The 17,350-nt window shown below is 43.4% G+C and overlaps 1 protein-coding gene across 5 annotated transcripts in view; it reads left to right on the forward strand.

Annotated features, from left to right (window-relative positions):
* MLC1 (modulator of VRAC current 1) overlaps positions 1-17,350 on the forward strand; it is a 41,682-nt gene that overhangs the window by 10,501 nt on the left and 13,831 nt on the right. For all 5 annotated transcript variants that reach the window (XM_030549217.1, XM_030549216.1, XM_030549218.1 and 2 more), the window contains exons 6-8: positions 14,098-14,199; positions 16,432-16,503; positions 16,985-17,101. In XM_030549217.1, the coding sequence (XP_030405077.1) occupies positions 14,098-14,199; positions 16,432-16,503; positions 16,985-17,101 (291 nt within the window). The remainder of the gene's footprint in view (positions 1-14,097; positions 14,200-16,431; positions 16,504-16,984; positions 17,102-17,350) is intronic.

Below are 17,350 nucleotides of genomic sequence, written 5' to 3' on the forward strand. Positions count from 1 at the left end.
CTGAGATAAATGGAAGGTATAGGAGTCACTGTTTCGACTTGGCACAACCCAATGATCCTTCTACATGGGAGGAGGGGAGTGTCTATCAGATGTAGGATCATGGGCGATGGGTGAAGCCTAAGGCCTCACTCCCTCTTGTTGCTCTCAGCTGCTCCGTGATGCTGGAATATAAGAAGTGAGGAGAGGTCCCAAACCTTGGTATTTTAGTGGATCTCATCTTCAAGCTAAGTCTGATCTTTTCCTTTTTCTTCTTTGACTGATAGGTGACCTCAGGAACAAACCTACAAAAAGTCTTTTATGATTAACATTTCTTTTGGAGTTCTTCACTGGTTAACTGGCATCCAGTCAATGAAGTTGACAACAGTCAACCAAAGAAGAATTCATCCACATTAGAATTGTTCTTACATTCAGCAATCACCATTAAAAAGTTAACATACAAAACAGCTAACATATAGTGTTATCAAATTCACACAATATTCCCTATACCTAGAAAAGAAAATACATATGGTATCTCAGATACCAATATGAGGTAATGTTGCTACATTTTATTTTTTTATTTTTAATGGTGACCATTGTATCTTACCTCTGTGACCATCTGCTAGACATTTCAAAAGTATAACAGAAAGTCATAAATATATAAATAAATAAATTGGAAATGAATGTTTTGTCCTTGTTAGTTAGCACCCAGAGAGTGTATCTCTGAATGTGTTTAACATAGTATTGTAAGTTCCTTTGAGATCTGTACACAAAGAATACTTTATAAAAGTTAGTTGTTATTAGTATTATATAAGGCTTTTTCTCAAAAACATTCTGACTGTTACTAGCCCCAGTACAGTTACATTAGATTAGGAAGAGCAGAAACGCTACTGTAGAAAAAATATTGGCAGTTCTTTAACTATTCTGTCATCTGCACCATTAGACGGTGGCTAAAATCCATACTGAGGCACCTAAATAACTGGTCTGATTTTCAGAGGTACAGAGCTTTCAAGTTAATAGTAGCTCTGAGTATTTACTTTAGAACTTTTGAAAATCAGAGCACTTTAATATATGTGCCTAAATTTAGACACCTACATTTGAAAATGTTGACCTTTATTCCTAGTACCCTTTCAGTGATTGTGTACCTATACATTCCACTGCAGGTATATGTGCACCCAGAGCACTCTAGTTGGAGACTGTTGATAGCAGTACCACAAGGCGGTACACATGCCATTGTTCACTGAGCCTAGGATGTAAAAGGGGAATGTCCACAGACTGCCTCTCAGTTCCTTCTCACCTCGCATGGCAAGAGTTGCAACTCCCTGTAGCTTTTGCTTAGGTTTGTCAGCTTTTGAGAAATTACTCCTTTATAATGTATACAGTTCATTTGTTAGTAGTTTATAGTGTAGTTAGTAGAGTTATAGAGTGGAGCCCTGGTGGATTTATTATAAAGGAAACCCCAGGCTTCAAGCAGTGTGCCACATGCAGGGCCATTATCCTGTTAGGATGGACACAAAAAGCTGCTTGATCTGCCTTGGTGAGGTGCCTTTGAGGGACAAGTACACTGTGTGTAACTCGTTTCCCAACAGAACAAAAAAACAGAGATTTTCACCTCAAAATGCATCTGATGAATGTGTCCTGTGTCAGAACCAGAACCAGATTCCACACTGATGAGGAATGCCTCTCCAGCTCCAAATCATAAATGCAGGGATAACACCATTTCTTGTTCTCCATGCCAGCCTCACTGAAGTGCTCCAGGCATTCCGACTCTGATAGATACTCTAAGTCCCAGTCCTTACCTCACAAGAAGTCCTCAAGTAAGTCCTCTTGTGAGGAGTCAGAGCTTAAAAACAAGCATAGGCCTTCCACAGCGGTGTTTGATGCAGCAGTATTGACTCTGGCTTCCCCAGGGTCATCAAGACTGGTGTCTTCATCTATACCATAGCTGTCTTTTCCGCATCCAACAAACTGGGCACTGGTGGCACTGTCTCTGAGCACTTACCTTTGACTTTGCAGGCCTTTCTAGTGGCAGGGGACCTACAGTGCATTCCACTGTTGCAACACCCAGCACTGCCATTGGCATTGTCAGTATAATCTCTGCAGCATTGATGGCTTTGTCTCCTCACCCTTCCATGTTGGCATTGCTGACTCTGCCAATACCATTGGCACTTCCAGCTCTGATTCCATCATCAGTGTTCCAGCCTGCTTCGTTCACTTGCTCCCTTGATGCCATAGGGTTAGCAGTAGGTGTGCCAATTACCTAGACCCCTGCATACACCAACAGGGGCTGCTCCTCCATTTACTGTGAAGAGTTACATCTCTTCCTCTGATTTGGACCATGAAAGGATGGTATCCCTGCTGAGGCTTCAGTCACCCTATATACCTTGTTTTAGAGTCATTAGGACCCCGTATTAGGACTAGCAAAGGATGTATTACCCTCCATGACCTTACTGGTCCTGGGATGTTCTAGAGAATCTGGACCTCCATCAGAGCTGTGATCCAGAAGAAGGTCCCCCTCTCCTTTACGGGAGTCCTCCAGAGAAAACTCTTTTACAATACCACAACCTCCTCTAGTGCCTGGGGAGGAAGGAGAGATAATGGAGGAACCCATGGATGTGTTCCCCACTCCCACATATCCTCATCTATGGCTGAGGTTGCCCCCCCAGAATCAACATTCCCTCTTCTGGAGAATTTCAAGGTCTTCCAGGACTTTATAAGGAGGGTGGCCACATCCCTGGGGGTGTAATCAGAGGTTGTGCAAGACAATCCCTGTAAGCTCTTGGACATATTACAATCACCTGTCCTAGGAAAAATTGTCCTTCCTATTAATGAAGCTTTGCTAGAACCAGCCAAAACCCTTTGGCAGATTCCAGCTTCCATCCTCCCAACATTTAAAGTGAGTGGATAGACACTACCAGGTTCCTCACAAAGATTTTGACTATTTCTTTACCCAACCTGGTGGTTATGACCGCCAGTGAATATTCTAGGAAATCACAACCTAAGGCTACCTCCAAGCATAAAGAATGCAAAAAACTTGATCTGTGTCATAGGAAAGTTTACTCCACTACTAGCCTTCGGATGATGGTGTCTAATTTCCAGGCACTGTTATCCAATAAATGTTTGTTTATTGGTCAACAATTTCCAGATTCGCTGGCAACAAGACAGAGGAGTACAACGAGCAGTTTTTAGCCATCATTACTGAAGGTCATCTCACTGCTCGGACATCATTCCAAGCAGCACTGACATGGACTCACCGTCTGTAGCTACTGTCGTCTCCATGAGATGTTCCTCTTGGCTGCAGGCCTATACATCCTGTGGGAGCTATAAAACACAATAGAGGATTTACCCTTCCAAAGGACTAAATGGTTTTCTCAGAAAACAGCTAATGCCATGCACATATTAAAAAGACTCTTTGGCAGTACTCCATTCTCTGGGAGCATACACTTCAACAACACAGAGAAAGCAGTTTAGGTTTCAACCATGCTATAGAACCTCCTTTCAGCAGAGCTCAAGGCAGTGCCAAAAAGAGGACTCAGCTTCTCAAACATCGCCATCTGGCATTGTCTACAGGTCCTTCTCAACCAGAAATCTTCGATTTCTAAACAGTTGTTTTGACTATTCTATGGAGGGCTGCATATTGACGATATCACTCTCCCTTCCTTCGGGAAGCATCTATCTCCCTGTTACAGTGCTTGGGAGTGTATTACAATGGACAAATGAGTGCTTAGCATTGTAAAGGAGAGATATGTCATCCAATTTACTTCCCTTCCTTTCCCCAGCCTACCTTCCCCGTCCTTTTCAGGGATTCATCTCGTACAGCCATTCTATTTCAAGAGATATGCCATCTTCCAGAACTGGGAGCTACAAAAGAAGTCCCTTACCACCACAGAGAGAGAGGTTTCTATTCCTGATACATCCTGATCCCAGAGAAGTTTGGTGGCCTTTGTCCCATTCTAGATCTAAGAAAGCTGAATAGTTTCATCAAGAAAACCAAGTTCAGGATGTCACCCTCACCTCCATTATCCCTTCCCTGGAGATTGATATGCTGACCTCAAATGACAACCTGTTTCCTTGTTTATGTGTTGTCTCTGAGAAGTCTTCTGGGATGGCCGCCGGGAGTGGATTTCCTGTAATGGGCCATCAGCCCATCTGGTTACTCCATAGTTGTACCTGAAAGCCTGGTTGTGGGTTTTCCCAACCTCACAATATATTTTAGTAACACACACATAGAAAAACTTCATAACTTCTCATACAATGGTAGCACAGGATATTAATGTTCAACAGATCAAGACTTTTAAAATGATACCTCATAAGACATACTTTATACAAAATGACAGCAGGGCCACCCAGAGAATTCAGGAGGCCTGGGGCAGGGCCAGGTCTTCTGTGGCAATTCAGCGGTGGATCCTTCCCTCCAAGAGGGACCAGCCGCTGAATTGCCGCCGAAGAATGAAGCAGAGGCGGTAGAGCAGCCTAAGTGCTGCCGATCGCAGCTTTTTTTTTTCTTTTTTTTTCCAGTGCTTGTACTCACCAGGTGGCACTCCAAGGCTTCGGCAGCACTTCAGCAGCAGGTCCATCACTTGCTCTGAGTCTTCCGCTGCACTGAAGGACCTGCTGCTCAACACCCGGAGCAAGTGAAGGGCCTGCCGCCGAAATGCTGCCGAAAACCCGGAGTGGCTCGCTGAGCCCCTGCGGGACCCAGGGCCTGTGGCAAATTGCCCCACTTGCCCCCCTCTCTGGGCGGCCCTGAATGACAGTAGTGAATATGGAGGTTCCAGGGAGCTGCAATGAGGTGCAGAGTGCCACAGTGTGATCTTACTGTTTATCTCCCCATCACAGAGGTTAGACTTCTACTGACTATCCATTACTCCTGAAATCATCTGCCTTTCATTTAGTTCCACGAGGGTCCACCTGGCTCCCATATCTGCAGTTCACCCACCAGTTGATGGGTTTTCTATTTTCTCTCACCCTTTGGTTTCAAGATTTCTCAAGTGTCTAGTCAATGTCTACCTGCTTGTGTCTGACCCTGTACCTTCTCAAGACTTTAATTCTCTGGGACTTTCTGGTGACAACCTCACTATCTTTATCGTCTATGAAGATGGCATTTCTGGTGGTCACCACGTCTTTAAGGCAAGTTTCAGAACTTCAGGCTCTTCTAGCTGACTCTCCTTTCAGTCTTTCATGAAGACAAGGATTCCCTTAGGCCACACCCCACTCTTCATAGGTGCTAACTTTTATTTTTGCCGGTGGGTGCTTTTAAAGAAAGGCGTATGGTTGGAGAGGAGGCTATTTTCAGTATATTTATACACTTCTTTCATATTCTAGCTAATGAATGTGTCTATCATTGGTATTGTTACTATTTTAATAATGATTCAATTGTTGTGAACTACTTAATTACATTATAATGAATTACAGTATATTAAAATCATGCCAATCACCTACAAACTATCTTCACTAACATCCCAGTTTAAAGCCATCATGTCTTACTGTAGATTTCTGGATGAAACTGTCAACTCTCATATTTACATCTAGTTCCCTGGTATTGTCTTGATGCACGGTAAGGACAGCTACATTATTCAGTTGTGTCTCTCTCATTGATGACTGGAGATAATTTTTAAGTCTTCTGAAGCTGGAGATTGAGTTCAGGATGATACAGGCACAGTGAAAAGGATCCTTATGAATTTGCAGTACTCTGAAAACATAGTGCTTACAGAGTACTGCAAATATCTCCAAGATCTCTTTCATGATGGGTAACCCCTAATTTAGGCACCACCATTTTTTATGTACAGTTGGGAATATATTTTGCCATGTGCATTACTTTGCATTTAACATTGAATTTAATCTGCCATTTTATTGCCAAATCACCCAGTTTTGTGAGATCCCTTTGCAACTCTTTGCAGTCGGTTCTGGACTTAACTGTCTTGAGTAATTTTGTATGATCTGCAAACTTTGCCACCTTTTTGCAGATCATTTATGAATATGTTGAACAGCACTATTTACTTCTCTCCATTCTGGAAAATGGACCATTTATTCCTGCCCTTTGTTTCCTATCTTTTAACTGGAGTGCCTGGGAATGCTTTCAGGATCATCTAACAATCCTTAATTTAATTTAATGAAAGCCTTTTGTATCTTAATCACCCTGCCTCTGTTTATAAACAAACTCCCTGCCCTAAAGGCAGAAGTTGTTAGCAGCACAGAACTCATCACATTCCACACTCAAGCTCTGGCTCCTGGGTGTTGAACACTCACTATTTTTTTCCAGGGGTTCCTGAGCTCCAGAGCATGCACAGAGTTGGTGCCTATGCCAGTCTTCCAAAGCCAAAGAAAGACTCCACACCTGAGATATTCGCATAGCTTTGGCATTCTATCTGGATCACACTCCGTCCTTTCTCAATAGACTCATAGACTCATAGACTCTAGGACTGGAAGGGACCTCGAGAGGTCATCGAGTCCAGTCCCCTGCCCTCATGGCAGGACCAAATACTGTTTAGACCATCCCTGATAGACATTTATCTAACCTACTCTTAAATATCTCCAGAGATGGAGATTCCACAACTTCCCTAGGCAATCTATTCCAGTGTTTAACTACCCTGACAGTTAGGAACTTTTTCCTAATGTCCAACCTAAATCTCCCTTGCTGCAGTTTAAGCCCGTTGCTTCTTGTTCTATCATTGGAGGCTAAGGTGAACAAGTTTTCTCCCTCCTCCTGATGACACCCTTTTAGATACCTGAAAACTGCTATCATGTCCCCTCTCAGTCTTCTCTTTTCCAAACTAAACAAACCCAATTCCTTCAGCCTTCCTTCATAGGTCATGTTCTCAAGACCTTTAATCATTCTTGTTGCTCTTCTCTGGACCCTCTCCAATTTCTCCACATCTTTCTTGAAATGCGGTGCCCAGAACTGGACACAATAGTCCAGTTGAGGCCTAACCAGCACAGAGTAAAGCGGAAGAATGACTTCTCGTGTCTTGTTTACAACATACCTGTTAATGCATCCCAGAATCATGTTTGCTTTTTTTGCAACAGTATCACACTGTTGACTCATATTAAGCTTGTGGTCCACTATGACCCCTAGATCTCTTTCTGCCATACTCCTTCCTAGACAGTCTCTTCCCATTCTGTATGTGTGAAACTGATTGTTCCTTCCTAAGTGGAGCACTTTGCATTTATCTTTATTGAACTTCATCCTGTTTACCTCAGACCATTTCTCCAACTTGTCCAGATCATTTTGAATTTTGACCCTGTCCTCCAAAGCAGTTGCAATCCCTCCCAGTTTGGTATCGTCCGCAAACTTAATAAGCGTACTTTCTATGCCAACATCTAAATCGTTGATGAAGATATTGAACAGAACCGGTCCCAAAACAGACCCCTGCGGAACCCCACTTGTTATACCTTTCCAGCAGGATTGGGAGCCATTAACAACTACTCTCTGAGTACGGTTATCCAGCCAGTTATGCACCCACCTTATAGTAGCCCCATCTAAATTGTACTTTCCTAGCTTATCTATAAGAATATCATGCGAGACTGTATCAAATGCCTTACTAAAGTCTAGGTATATCACATCCATCGCTTCTCCCTTATCCACAAGGCTCGTTATCCTATCAAAGAACGCTATCAGATTAGTTTGACACGATTTGTTCTTTACAAATCCATGCTGGCTATTCCCTATCACCTTACCACCTACCAAGTGTTTGCAGATGATTTCTTTGATTACCTGCTCCATTATCTTCCCTGGCACAGAAGTTAAACTAACTAGTCTGTAGTTTCCTGGGTTGTTTTTATTTCCCTTTTTATAGATGGGCACTATATTTGCCCCCTTCCAGTCTTCTGGAATCTCCCCCGTCTCCCATGATTTCCCAAAGATAATAGCTAGAGGGTCAGATACCTCTTCCATTAACTCCTTGAGTATTCTAGGATGCATTTCATCAGGCCCTGGTGACTTGCAGGCATCTAACTTTTCTAAGTGATTTTTTACTTGCTCTTTCCTTATTTTCTCTTCTAAACCTACCCTCTTCCCGTAAGCATTCACTATACTAGACATTCCTTCAGACTTCTCAGTGAAGACCGAAACAAAGAAGTCATTAAGCATCTCTGCCATTTCCAAGTCTCCTGTTACTGTTACCCCCTCCTCATTGAGCATTGGGCCTACCCTGTCCTTAGTCTTCCTCTTGCTTCTAATGTATTGATAAAAAGTCTTCTTGTTTCCCTTTATTCCCATAGCTAGTTTGAGTTCATTTTGTGCCTTTGCTTTTCTAATCTTGCCTCTGCATTCCTGTGTTATTTGCCTATATTCATCCTTCGTGATCTGACCTAGTTTCCATTTTTTATATGACGCCTTTTTATTTTGTAGGTCACGCAAGATCTCAAGGGTAAGCCAAGGTGGTCTTTTGCCACATTTTCTATCTTTCCTAACCATCGGAATAACTTGCTTTTGGGCCCTTAATAGCGTCCCTTTGAAAAACTGCCAACTTTCCTCAGTTGTTTTTCCCCTCAGTCTTAATTCCCATGGGACCTTGCCTATCAGCTCTCTGAGCTTACCAAAATCCGCCTTCCTGAAATCCATTGTCTCTGTTCTGCTGTACTCCCTTCTACCCTTCCTTAGAATTGCAAATTCTATGATTTCATGATCACTTTCACCCAAGCTTCCTTCTACTTTCAAATTCTCAACAAGTTCCTCCCTATTTGTTAAAATCAAGTCTAGAACAGCTTCCCCCCTAGTAGCTTTTTCAACTTTCTGAAATAAAAAGTTGTCTGCAATGTAGTCCAGGAACTTATTGGATAGTCTGTGCCCCGCGGTGTTATTTTCCCAACATATATCTGGATAGTTGAAGTCCCCCATCACCACCAAATCTTGGGCTTTGGATGATTTTGTTAGTTGTTTGAAAAAAGCCTCATCCACCTCTTCCGCCTGATTAGGTGGCCTGTAGTAGACTCCCAGCACGACATCACCTGTGTTTTTTACCCCTTTTAGCCTAACCCAGAGACTCTCCACCCTTCCGTCTCCTATGTCCATCTCCACCTCAGTCCAAGTGTGTACATTTTTAATATATAAGGCAACATCTCCTCCCTTTTTCCCCTGTCTATCCTTCCTGAGCAAATTATACCCATCCACACCAACATTCCAGTCGTGTGTATTATCCCACCAAGTTTCAGTAGTGCCAATAATGTCATAGTTGTAATTATTTATTAGCACTTCCAGTTCTTCCTGCTTATTACCCATACTTCTTGCATTTGTATAAAGGCATCTAAGATACTGGTTTGATCTTGCCTCCCAGCTTTGCCCTGACCCTCCTTCCTCTCTGCCATTATAGCCCGTGCTCCCTCCTGTTTCCAACCCATCTCCCAGGTCTTGTTCCCCACTTACCTGTGGGCTTTGCTCACCTGTCCCTGTCGAACCTAGTTTAAAGCCCTCCTTACTAGGTTAGCCAGTCTGTGCGCAAATAAGGCCTTTCCCCTCTTCAAAAGGTGAACGCCATCTGTTCCTAGCAGTCCTTCCTCAAATAGCATCCCGTGGTCGAGGAAGCCAAAGCCCTCCTGGCGACACCATCTTCGCAGCCAGGCATTCACCTCCACGATGCATCTGTCTCTGCCCGGACCCCTACCTTCAACAGGAAGAATCGAAGAGAATACCACCTGCACTCCAAACTCCTTAACCCGTACTCCCAGAGCCCTGTAGTCACTCTTGATCTGCTCAGCGTCACACCTCGCAGTATCATTTGTGCCCACATGGATGAGTAGCATGGGATAGTAGTCAGAAGGCCGGATAATCCTCGACAAAGCCTCTGTAACATCTCGGATACGGGCCCCTGGCAGACAGCATACCTCCCGGGATGAACGGTCAGGGCGACAGATGGGTGTCTCCGTCCCCCTCAGCAGAGAGTCTCCAACCACCACTACCCTACGTTTCTTATCAGTGGTGGCAGCAGACCTCCCAGCCTTAGGGGTACGAGGCTTCACCCCCTTAACTGTTGGGGGTGATATCTTCTCTCCTGTATCAAGAAGAGCATAATGGTTATCTTTTACCACAACAGGAGGGTTCGCAGCAGCGGTGGAGCACTGCCTGCTGCTAGAAGTAACCAGCTGGCTGTGTCCACCCTGAGCCTCCTCCTCCACTGGTGTGTCAGATACACCCTGAGGCATCTCCTCCTCCACTGGAGTGTCGGTAGTCCTGTCAACTGGGACAGCACCATCAGCTGTCTCCACATGGATACTGTCCAGGAATTGCTCATGGACATGGATGTTCCTCAGCCTGGCCACCTCCTCCTGTAGCTCTCCCACCTGCTGCCTGAGAGATTCCACCAGTAGGCACCTTTCACATTGGATGCCACCCCCAGCCTGGATATCAGTAAGTGGAAATTGCAAATTACAGTCTTTGCAAGCCCACACCAGAATCTGGGTAAAAGCATCCATGCTTTGGAGCTCTGTCTGGCTACAGGTGCAGGTGGAGGAGACAGAAGCAGTGCTGGCACAGGTGTTGCGGGTCCTCCTCACCATTGTAAGCCTCCCTCTGTCAAACTCTCTCAAATTCCCGTCTACAGCTCCCTGTCCGCTCCTCTCTGCTGTAAACAGAAAGGTTTTCGATGTGGCTCAGGTTATGGGTTCAGGGGACCAATGGGTCACAGATGAGACCGACATGATCGGTCCTTGAACTTGTGCCAGTCCCTGAGATCTCTCTGACAGTTTCAGAAGGCAGCAAGGCAGCAAGCCGGTCCTTGTTATCAAAAAGCTTGAGAAACACTACTTTAGAGACTCTCCCTGGCTCTTTGTAGTGTATGCTAAGAGTATAAAGGCCATTTAGTGTCAGTTAAGCATATTTCTGACTGGATTTCTGACTCCATTAAACTCTGCTATGATCTTTCTAAAGTCCTCCACCAAGCATTATGTCTTATTCCACCAGGCTTAGTCCACTTCATCAGCTTTCCTGAGCAACACTCTGATAACAGATATCTGCAGAGCAGCAACGTGGTCATCTGTACATACCTTTTCCAGACATTTCATCATCGCTCAAGACTCTCATGACAATGCCAACTTTGTCAAGTTGGTGCTACAGTCTCTGTGCAGACCATCCAAAGTCCCATGACCTGGAAGGAAACTGCTGATGAGTCACCTGCAGTGGAAAATATATGTGCCCAATAATCATTCCAAAGATGGAAAAGATTACTTGCTTGTACAGTAACTGTTGTTCTTCAAGAAGTATTGTGCACATATACATTCCATGAGCCTCCCATCTTTCCCACACAGCGGTGCGAAAAATGGAGACGGAGGTGGTAGGCAAGCCCCTTTTATGCCCTAGACTCAGTGCATGAGGAGAACAAAAGCACATACACAATTTAGTTGTACTGCTGTCAAGCCTCTGACTCGAGTGTGTTGGGTGCACATACACCTGCAGTAGAATTTATATGTGCACAAAACATTTAGAAGAACAAAAGTTACTGTACAGGTAAGTAACCATTTTGTTCAGGTTGCATGGTAATCTGCATTACCCTACTATTATGTACTGCCAACTGTAGTGAGATTGAAGTATTTTGATCATAGTAATAATACTTAGCTCTTATATAGTGCTTTTCATCAGTATATCTCAAAGTACTTTACAAAGGAGGTGTCATAATCCCCATTTTACAGAAGGGGAAACTGAGGCACAGAAAAGGTGAGTGAATTATCCACGGTCAACCAACAGGCCAGTGGTAGAACTCAGAATTGAGCCCACATCCCTCAGGCTAGTGCTCTATCCACTCAACAATACTGCCATCTCAGAGACTTCAGTGCAGATTAAAGCACAGTGTGTGTGTATGATGGTGGGAGGGGGCGCGGAATTTGGGTATAGGGTTAGAAATTTAGAAACATGTAGAAGTTAGAGAGAGGTAAATTTAGAACCCAAACAAATGTGATTTCCGATTTGCCAAATTCTATAGTCTAGTACAGGAGTAGGCAACCTATGGCACGTGTGCTGAACATGGCACGTGAGCTGATTTTCAGTGGCACTCACACTGCCGGGGTCCTGACCACCAGTCTGGGGGGCTCTGCATTTTAATTTAATTTTAAATGAAGCTTTTAAAACATTTTAAAAATCTTATTTATTTTACATACAACAATAGTTTAGTTATATGTTATAGACTTATAGAAAGAGACCTTCTAAAACGTTAAAATGTATTACTGGCATTACGCGAAACCTTAAATTAGAGTGAATAAATGAAGACTCGGCACACCACTTCTGAAAGGTTGCCGACCCCTGGTCTAGTATGACAATCATAAGACATCTTTGGCTGGTTCGTCATAACTTTTCCAAGACATCTGAAAGCAGATAAATTGCATATTGATTCTGTGGCCCAGATCCTCAGCTGCAGGTGTGGATTTTTGTGCTGCTTTGATCCTGGACTAGCTGTGCACCCGGCTGATCTATGGTGCTATGATGGTTCTATACTACTGGAGGATCTCCTTACACTGGAATGATCCTCCCAAGGCCAGCTATGCCACCTTTAGGGCTGCTTTGCACTGGCTATGTAGTGCAAAGAGACTTCAGTACATGAGACTAATAGTTTATTTTAGTCTCCCTACTTGCTCATTTCATAACCATTATAATATGTCTCTGATGATTCATTATATGGTTCATGGAAACCACACAGGGAAATATTAGTCATTAGGCCTGACATGGGTTTATTGCTAGTAATTTGGAGGATATTGGACTCATAAAATATTAAATCTCTGTGTAATTCAAAGCACTTTATGACTTAATGCAACACCATCTGTGGAGGGCCTTTGTTCTTCGTCAGCAATGTTACTCATCTTCACAGATAACTTTTTTTAAAAATGTTGTAAATGTTAAAATAAAAATACCCTATGGGGGCCAATCCCAAGATGTGATGTGGCTGCTTTGTGGTGCTTCCCCAGTGCAAAATAGCCCTGGAGTCAGTGTAGCCAGCCATTTGTGGATCATCCCAGCGAAGGAAAATCTTCTGGTGACAAAGGGCAGCTGACTTGGGCTCGCAGTGCCAGCTGACTTGGGCTTGCAGTGTTCCGGCTGCAGGACTATTTCATTGCTGTGTAGATTTCTGGGCTTGGGATGGAGCCTCGGGTCTAGCACCCTGTGGGATTGGAGGATCCCAGAGCTTAGGTTCCAGCCTGAGCCTGGAAGTCTTCATAGCAATGAAACAGCCCCACAGCCTGAACTCCACAAGCCTGAGTCAGCTGGATGGGCCAGCCATAGGTTTGTCTTTGCTGTGTAAACAGATCCAAAAAGTCTGCCTGCACCACCACATTCTTCCTCAGCTGTTAGCATAAGAAGAGTGGCCAAGGAAAAGGGTATATTACTGGGATTTCCCTGAATCCTAGCACTCTCAGGGTGCTATATCAGTCTTTTTGGACCATTGCAGGCAATACAAGTTAGACACACCTTCAGGCAGCTCTGATTTATGCTGGGACACTAGTCTTGTGGGTAACTGACCCAGGATCTGTCAAGTGCAAAGGTGGCTTTGTCACATTTGTTACCTATTCCCTTTCTGCAAGTGGCACTGCATGCTCCTTAGCGACAGAGGAGGATCATGAGCAGTGAATTCATGTGGTTCCAAAATCCCTTCCTAAAACTTTATAAGATTTGAAAACCTCCCTAGTCAGATGTAGCATTTACAGAGGCAGGGGGTAGTTTCAGTGAGGATTTCTTCTAATGTTTAGAAATATCTCTTTAACTTCTGTTCTACAGTATGTCTTTTAATGTGCATATGTAAAAAGGTGTTTGCTTGTGATTTTAAAATATGAAATTGATACTTCAGTCAAATAGTATCTTTATTTTTTGTTGTTCTTTGTGCTGCCACTTTCCGTAGAAGCTAAATATGTCAAGGATCATAATATGCCTACACCTAAACATGACACAGTGAGGAAGATCAATTTCAGTGACCAAAAAAAGGCCTCTGAAATCTGCCTGTTCTGATTTTCTTCAAGAAGCCTGGTATGCCAGATATATGTGAGAGACAAGGTATAACTTTGATCATTTAGAAAGCAGGACTGACATGAAAAAACAATAGGAAGTTATTAATCATGGGTCAACAGTTTGCTAAAATTTTATAGACGGTTATGTTTTTTAATATTACTTATTTAATGCAGTTTGATATGGGATTCTGTTGGCAGATAAATTTCAACTTGATTCTGCTAATTCTGCTGGAAATCTTTATGGCAACTACTGTGATCATTTCAGCTAGGTCTAATGAAGACTGCTGTAGGAGGAATAAAGTAGGTTTTTCCTTAAGAACTGTAATTTGTTAATTTCATTTTTGTTTGTTTTCTTAAGGGTGTGTGCTTAAACAGGTCACTTCTCCCCTTTTTTCTTTATGTTGACTAAGTACTAGTGACTTCATCTTTATATAATAATTTTATATTTAATAGTGAAATTGATTCAGAACAATAAATAAGAGAAATCAAAGTACAGGAGACACTTGTTTGCAGCAACACCTTGCAAGAACAACGGCTGCTTAAAAGCAATATTTCCCCTCTTTCCCTACTGTGAATTGTCTACTCGGTAACAGTAACATAGCTGCCACATAAGAGCAATATTTGTGATGTTGTGATGTGATGTCACATCCAGGGGTGGAGATGGGGGACATATAGGGTGTTTCCCCCTCTGACCTAAACTGCATCATTCCACTCCCCTCCTGACCCTTCAGTTTGCCCTGCCTGACAGAGCCTGCATGGAGAGTATATGTAGGGGAAGATTAGGGAGAGGATCTGGAAGAGAGGGGATTTTTCAGGGAGGGAAGCTGGAGTCAGGGAAGCATCAGAGGCAAAGCTGAAAGGTTTCCTCCTCCTATCCTCAGCATCTGGCTTACAGGCAGTGGCGGAGGGCTGCTGTTTTGAAGTGGGGCATATGGGGGAACCCCCCATGCACTGAGCTGTCCCCTCCATCTTGGTTGCCAGTGGCGGGGTATGTATGTGCTGTTTTGCAGTGAGGGTTCGGGGGACCTCCCTCCCCAGAGCACTGACCTGTCCGCTTCCCTGCGCCTGTCTCTGCTGTCTGTGCTAGGAGCCACCTCCACAGTCCTCCCAGCCAAGCACCCCTCGCCGGAGTGGGACATAAAGCTGCCAGCAGAAGTATCCTCAGCCTTTCCCCGGCAGCTGGGCTCGATCAGCCGTTTTGCAAACTGGGGGCTCCCATGCCAAACACAGGGTGCCCTTGCCCATTCTCCCAAAACTTGAGGTCTCCAATCCTGCCCCACCCCCAAAACATGGCGGCCACACCCCTTTTGAAACACTCTTAACTCTTCATACACTTTTGGTCAGATGACACTCCCCCTAACAGCAACAGCTGCTTAGAAGCAACAGCAAAAGGGCACCAATATGTTGCTACTAATGAGTGTCTACTATAATATAATGATGCCCACATTTTCTCCCATCTCCAAAGGTGCAGAGGGCCCTGTGCAAAGTGTGACTACTATAACTGTACTGTGCACCATGGTCAGGATACCATGAGCTCATGCAGGGCATCCATATTCCTTGCTTTTTGTAGAGCACAACTCCATTGGGACACTTTGACAGCAGACGGATAGTGTGGTTGAAGGACACCATAATTGTGCAGATACTCTGAGCCATTCCGTCCTTCGAGCATGCATATGTACAAAGCTTTGCTGCTGTTCTGGGGCTTGAGGAAGAGAGTAGATTCCTTCCCACATTGCCTATGCAGAGTTCCCCAGTATTAACATGCGTAGCATGGGCTGAGTGCTGGGTGCAGGATTTGTGGCTGTGGGTGAGATTTTCAAAACCACCTTAATTGACTTAGAAAGTCAATGACACTTGTACTCTTAAGCCACATAGGTGCTTTTCAAGATCCCACCTTATATGATTTCTGCAACAGCACATGCTTCTTCACAGAATGAAGCAAACACCCACAGATGTTTCCTATACCATGAACTGCGGTGGGTGAGGTGCTGGCATCAGAGATAGCTATCCCACACTGGTAGAATCCTCATCTTGAGAGATCTAACAAATTTATGGCCCTTTTGCAACACTGTATTAGTGCAAATGGGCTGCACTGTGGGAAACTGGCCCTGAATCTATGCCATTTTGTAATCCAGTGGTAATGCTGTTTGCTATGCAAAGCTATGTAGCAAACATTTATACAACATCCTGAGATGGTATAGAAAAAAATTGTGATTCGGAGAGCTATGATTCCTTCCCTGCTCCCCACTTGCTCCCAGGGGAGGGAAATTTGCTGCTGACCCTTACTTTGCTTTTGATCATCTGCTGTGGCCAGTGTGGTAGGGGGTGGAACCAATGCTCTACTCATTCCCTGGGAACAGGGCATGCAACACCTGCTCTTCCTCACAACCTTATAATCAAGCTGCAGGCAGACTTCACAAGTGATTGCGAGGATACAACTGACTGCCCCTTATACTGTGTAGAGTCAAGCCACAACCTGGCCCTTGCTAAACTGCATACTTCTTTCAGATCATGTTTCTTTTTTACCTTTAGAGTACCGTATATGACAGTACCAGCGTTTTGAATGATGTCAGCTTTCCTACTCGAATTCTGAAATCCTATTCAGTAAGAAAAGCTTTGTTTTCTTGAGATATATGAATTTATTCTCTCATCTTTTCACATACTGAACTCCTTTAAAGCCAGTGAGGTTCTGTGTGTAATAGTTTCAGGAACAGGCTTGTTATAATGTGCCAACATGAACATGAGATACGCATTGATGTTGCACGATAAATTCCAACTGTTCTAAACAGGAAGGAAAAGTCTACTTGATGATTAAATAAGAAACAATTGCAGACATGACCATTTTTTTTTATTGGAAACACTGAATACAATTTTAAACATGTAGAATGGGGCCAGTCCTACTTCCATTTTAACTAATGGAAACTTTGCCGTAGTCTTTCATAAGTGTAGTATTGGTCTTAAACATTTCTCATGTCATAAATGCATCCATTAATGTCGAGGAAGCATCCTACCTATACAATTGAAATGACTGTAAAAACGTAGTCAAATTCATTGCTAATTATTTTGGTTCTCTAATTTTTTTCAGGTAATTGAAGTGATTATTGGAATTTCTGCAGTATTTGGTGGAATAATTGCTTTGAATATGGATGTGTTAGTCTCAGGTCCATACCTTTCAGTAACATTCTTTTGGATCTTAGTGGCTGTAAGTACTACACTATTAAATGTAGCTTTTTATACATTGTCTCTCTAAGCCTGATGTTCATTTGGCTCTCAAATTAATTTTCAATCGCTGCCTTACAAAAAATTAATGCTTTTTAATGATAGTGCTAGATTATTTAGCATGCTTGCTTTTTGATTTACAACACTGTATTAGAATGTAAGTGCCTTCCTTAGGTAAAATTCCCATTGAAATCAGCAATAAAATAAGGCTGTTAAAGGGGCTATTCTTTAC

Source organism: Gopherus evgoodei, chromosome 1, assembly GCF_007399415.2.
Source record: "Gopherus evgoodei ecotype Sinaloan lineage chromosome 1, rGopEvg1_v1.p, whole genome shotgun sequence".
NCBI lineage: Eukaryota > Metazoa > Chordata > Testudines > Testudinidae > Gopherus > Gopherus evgoodei.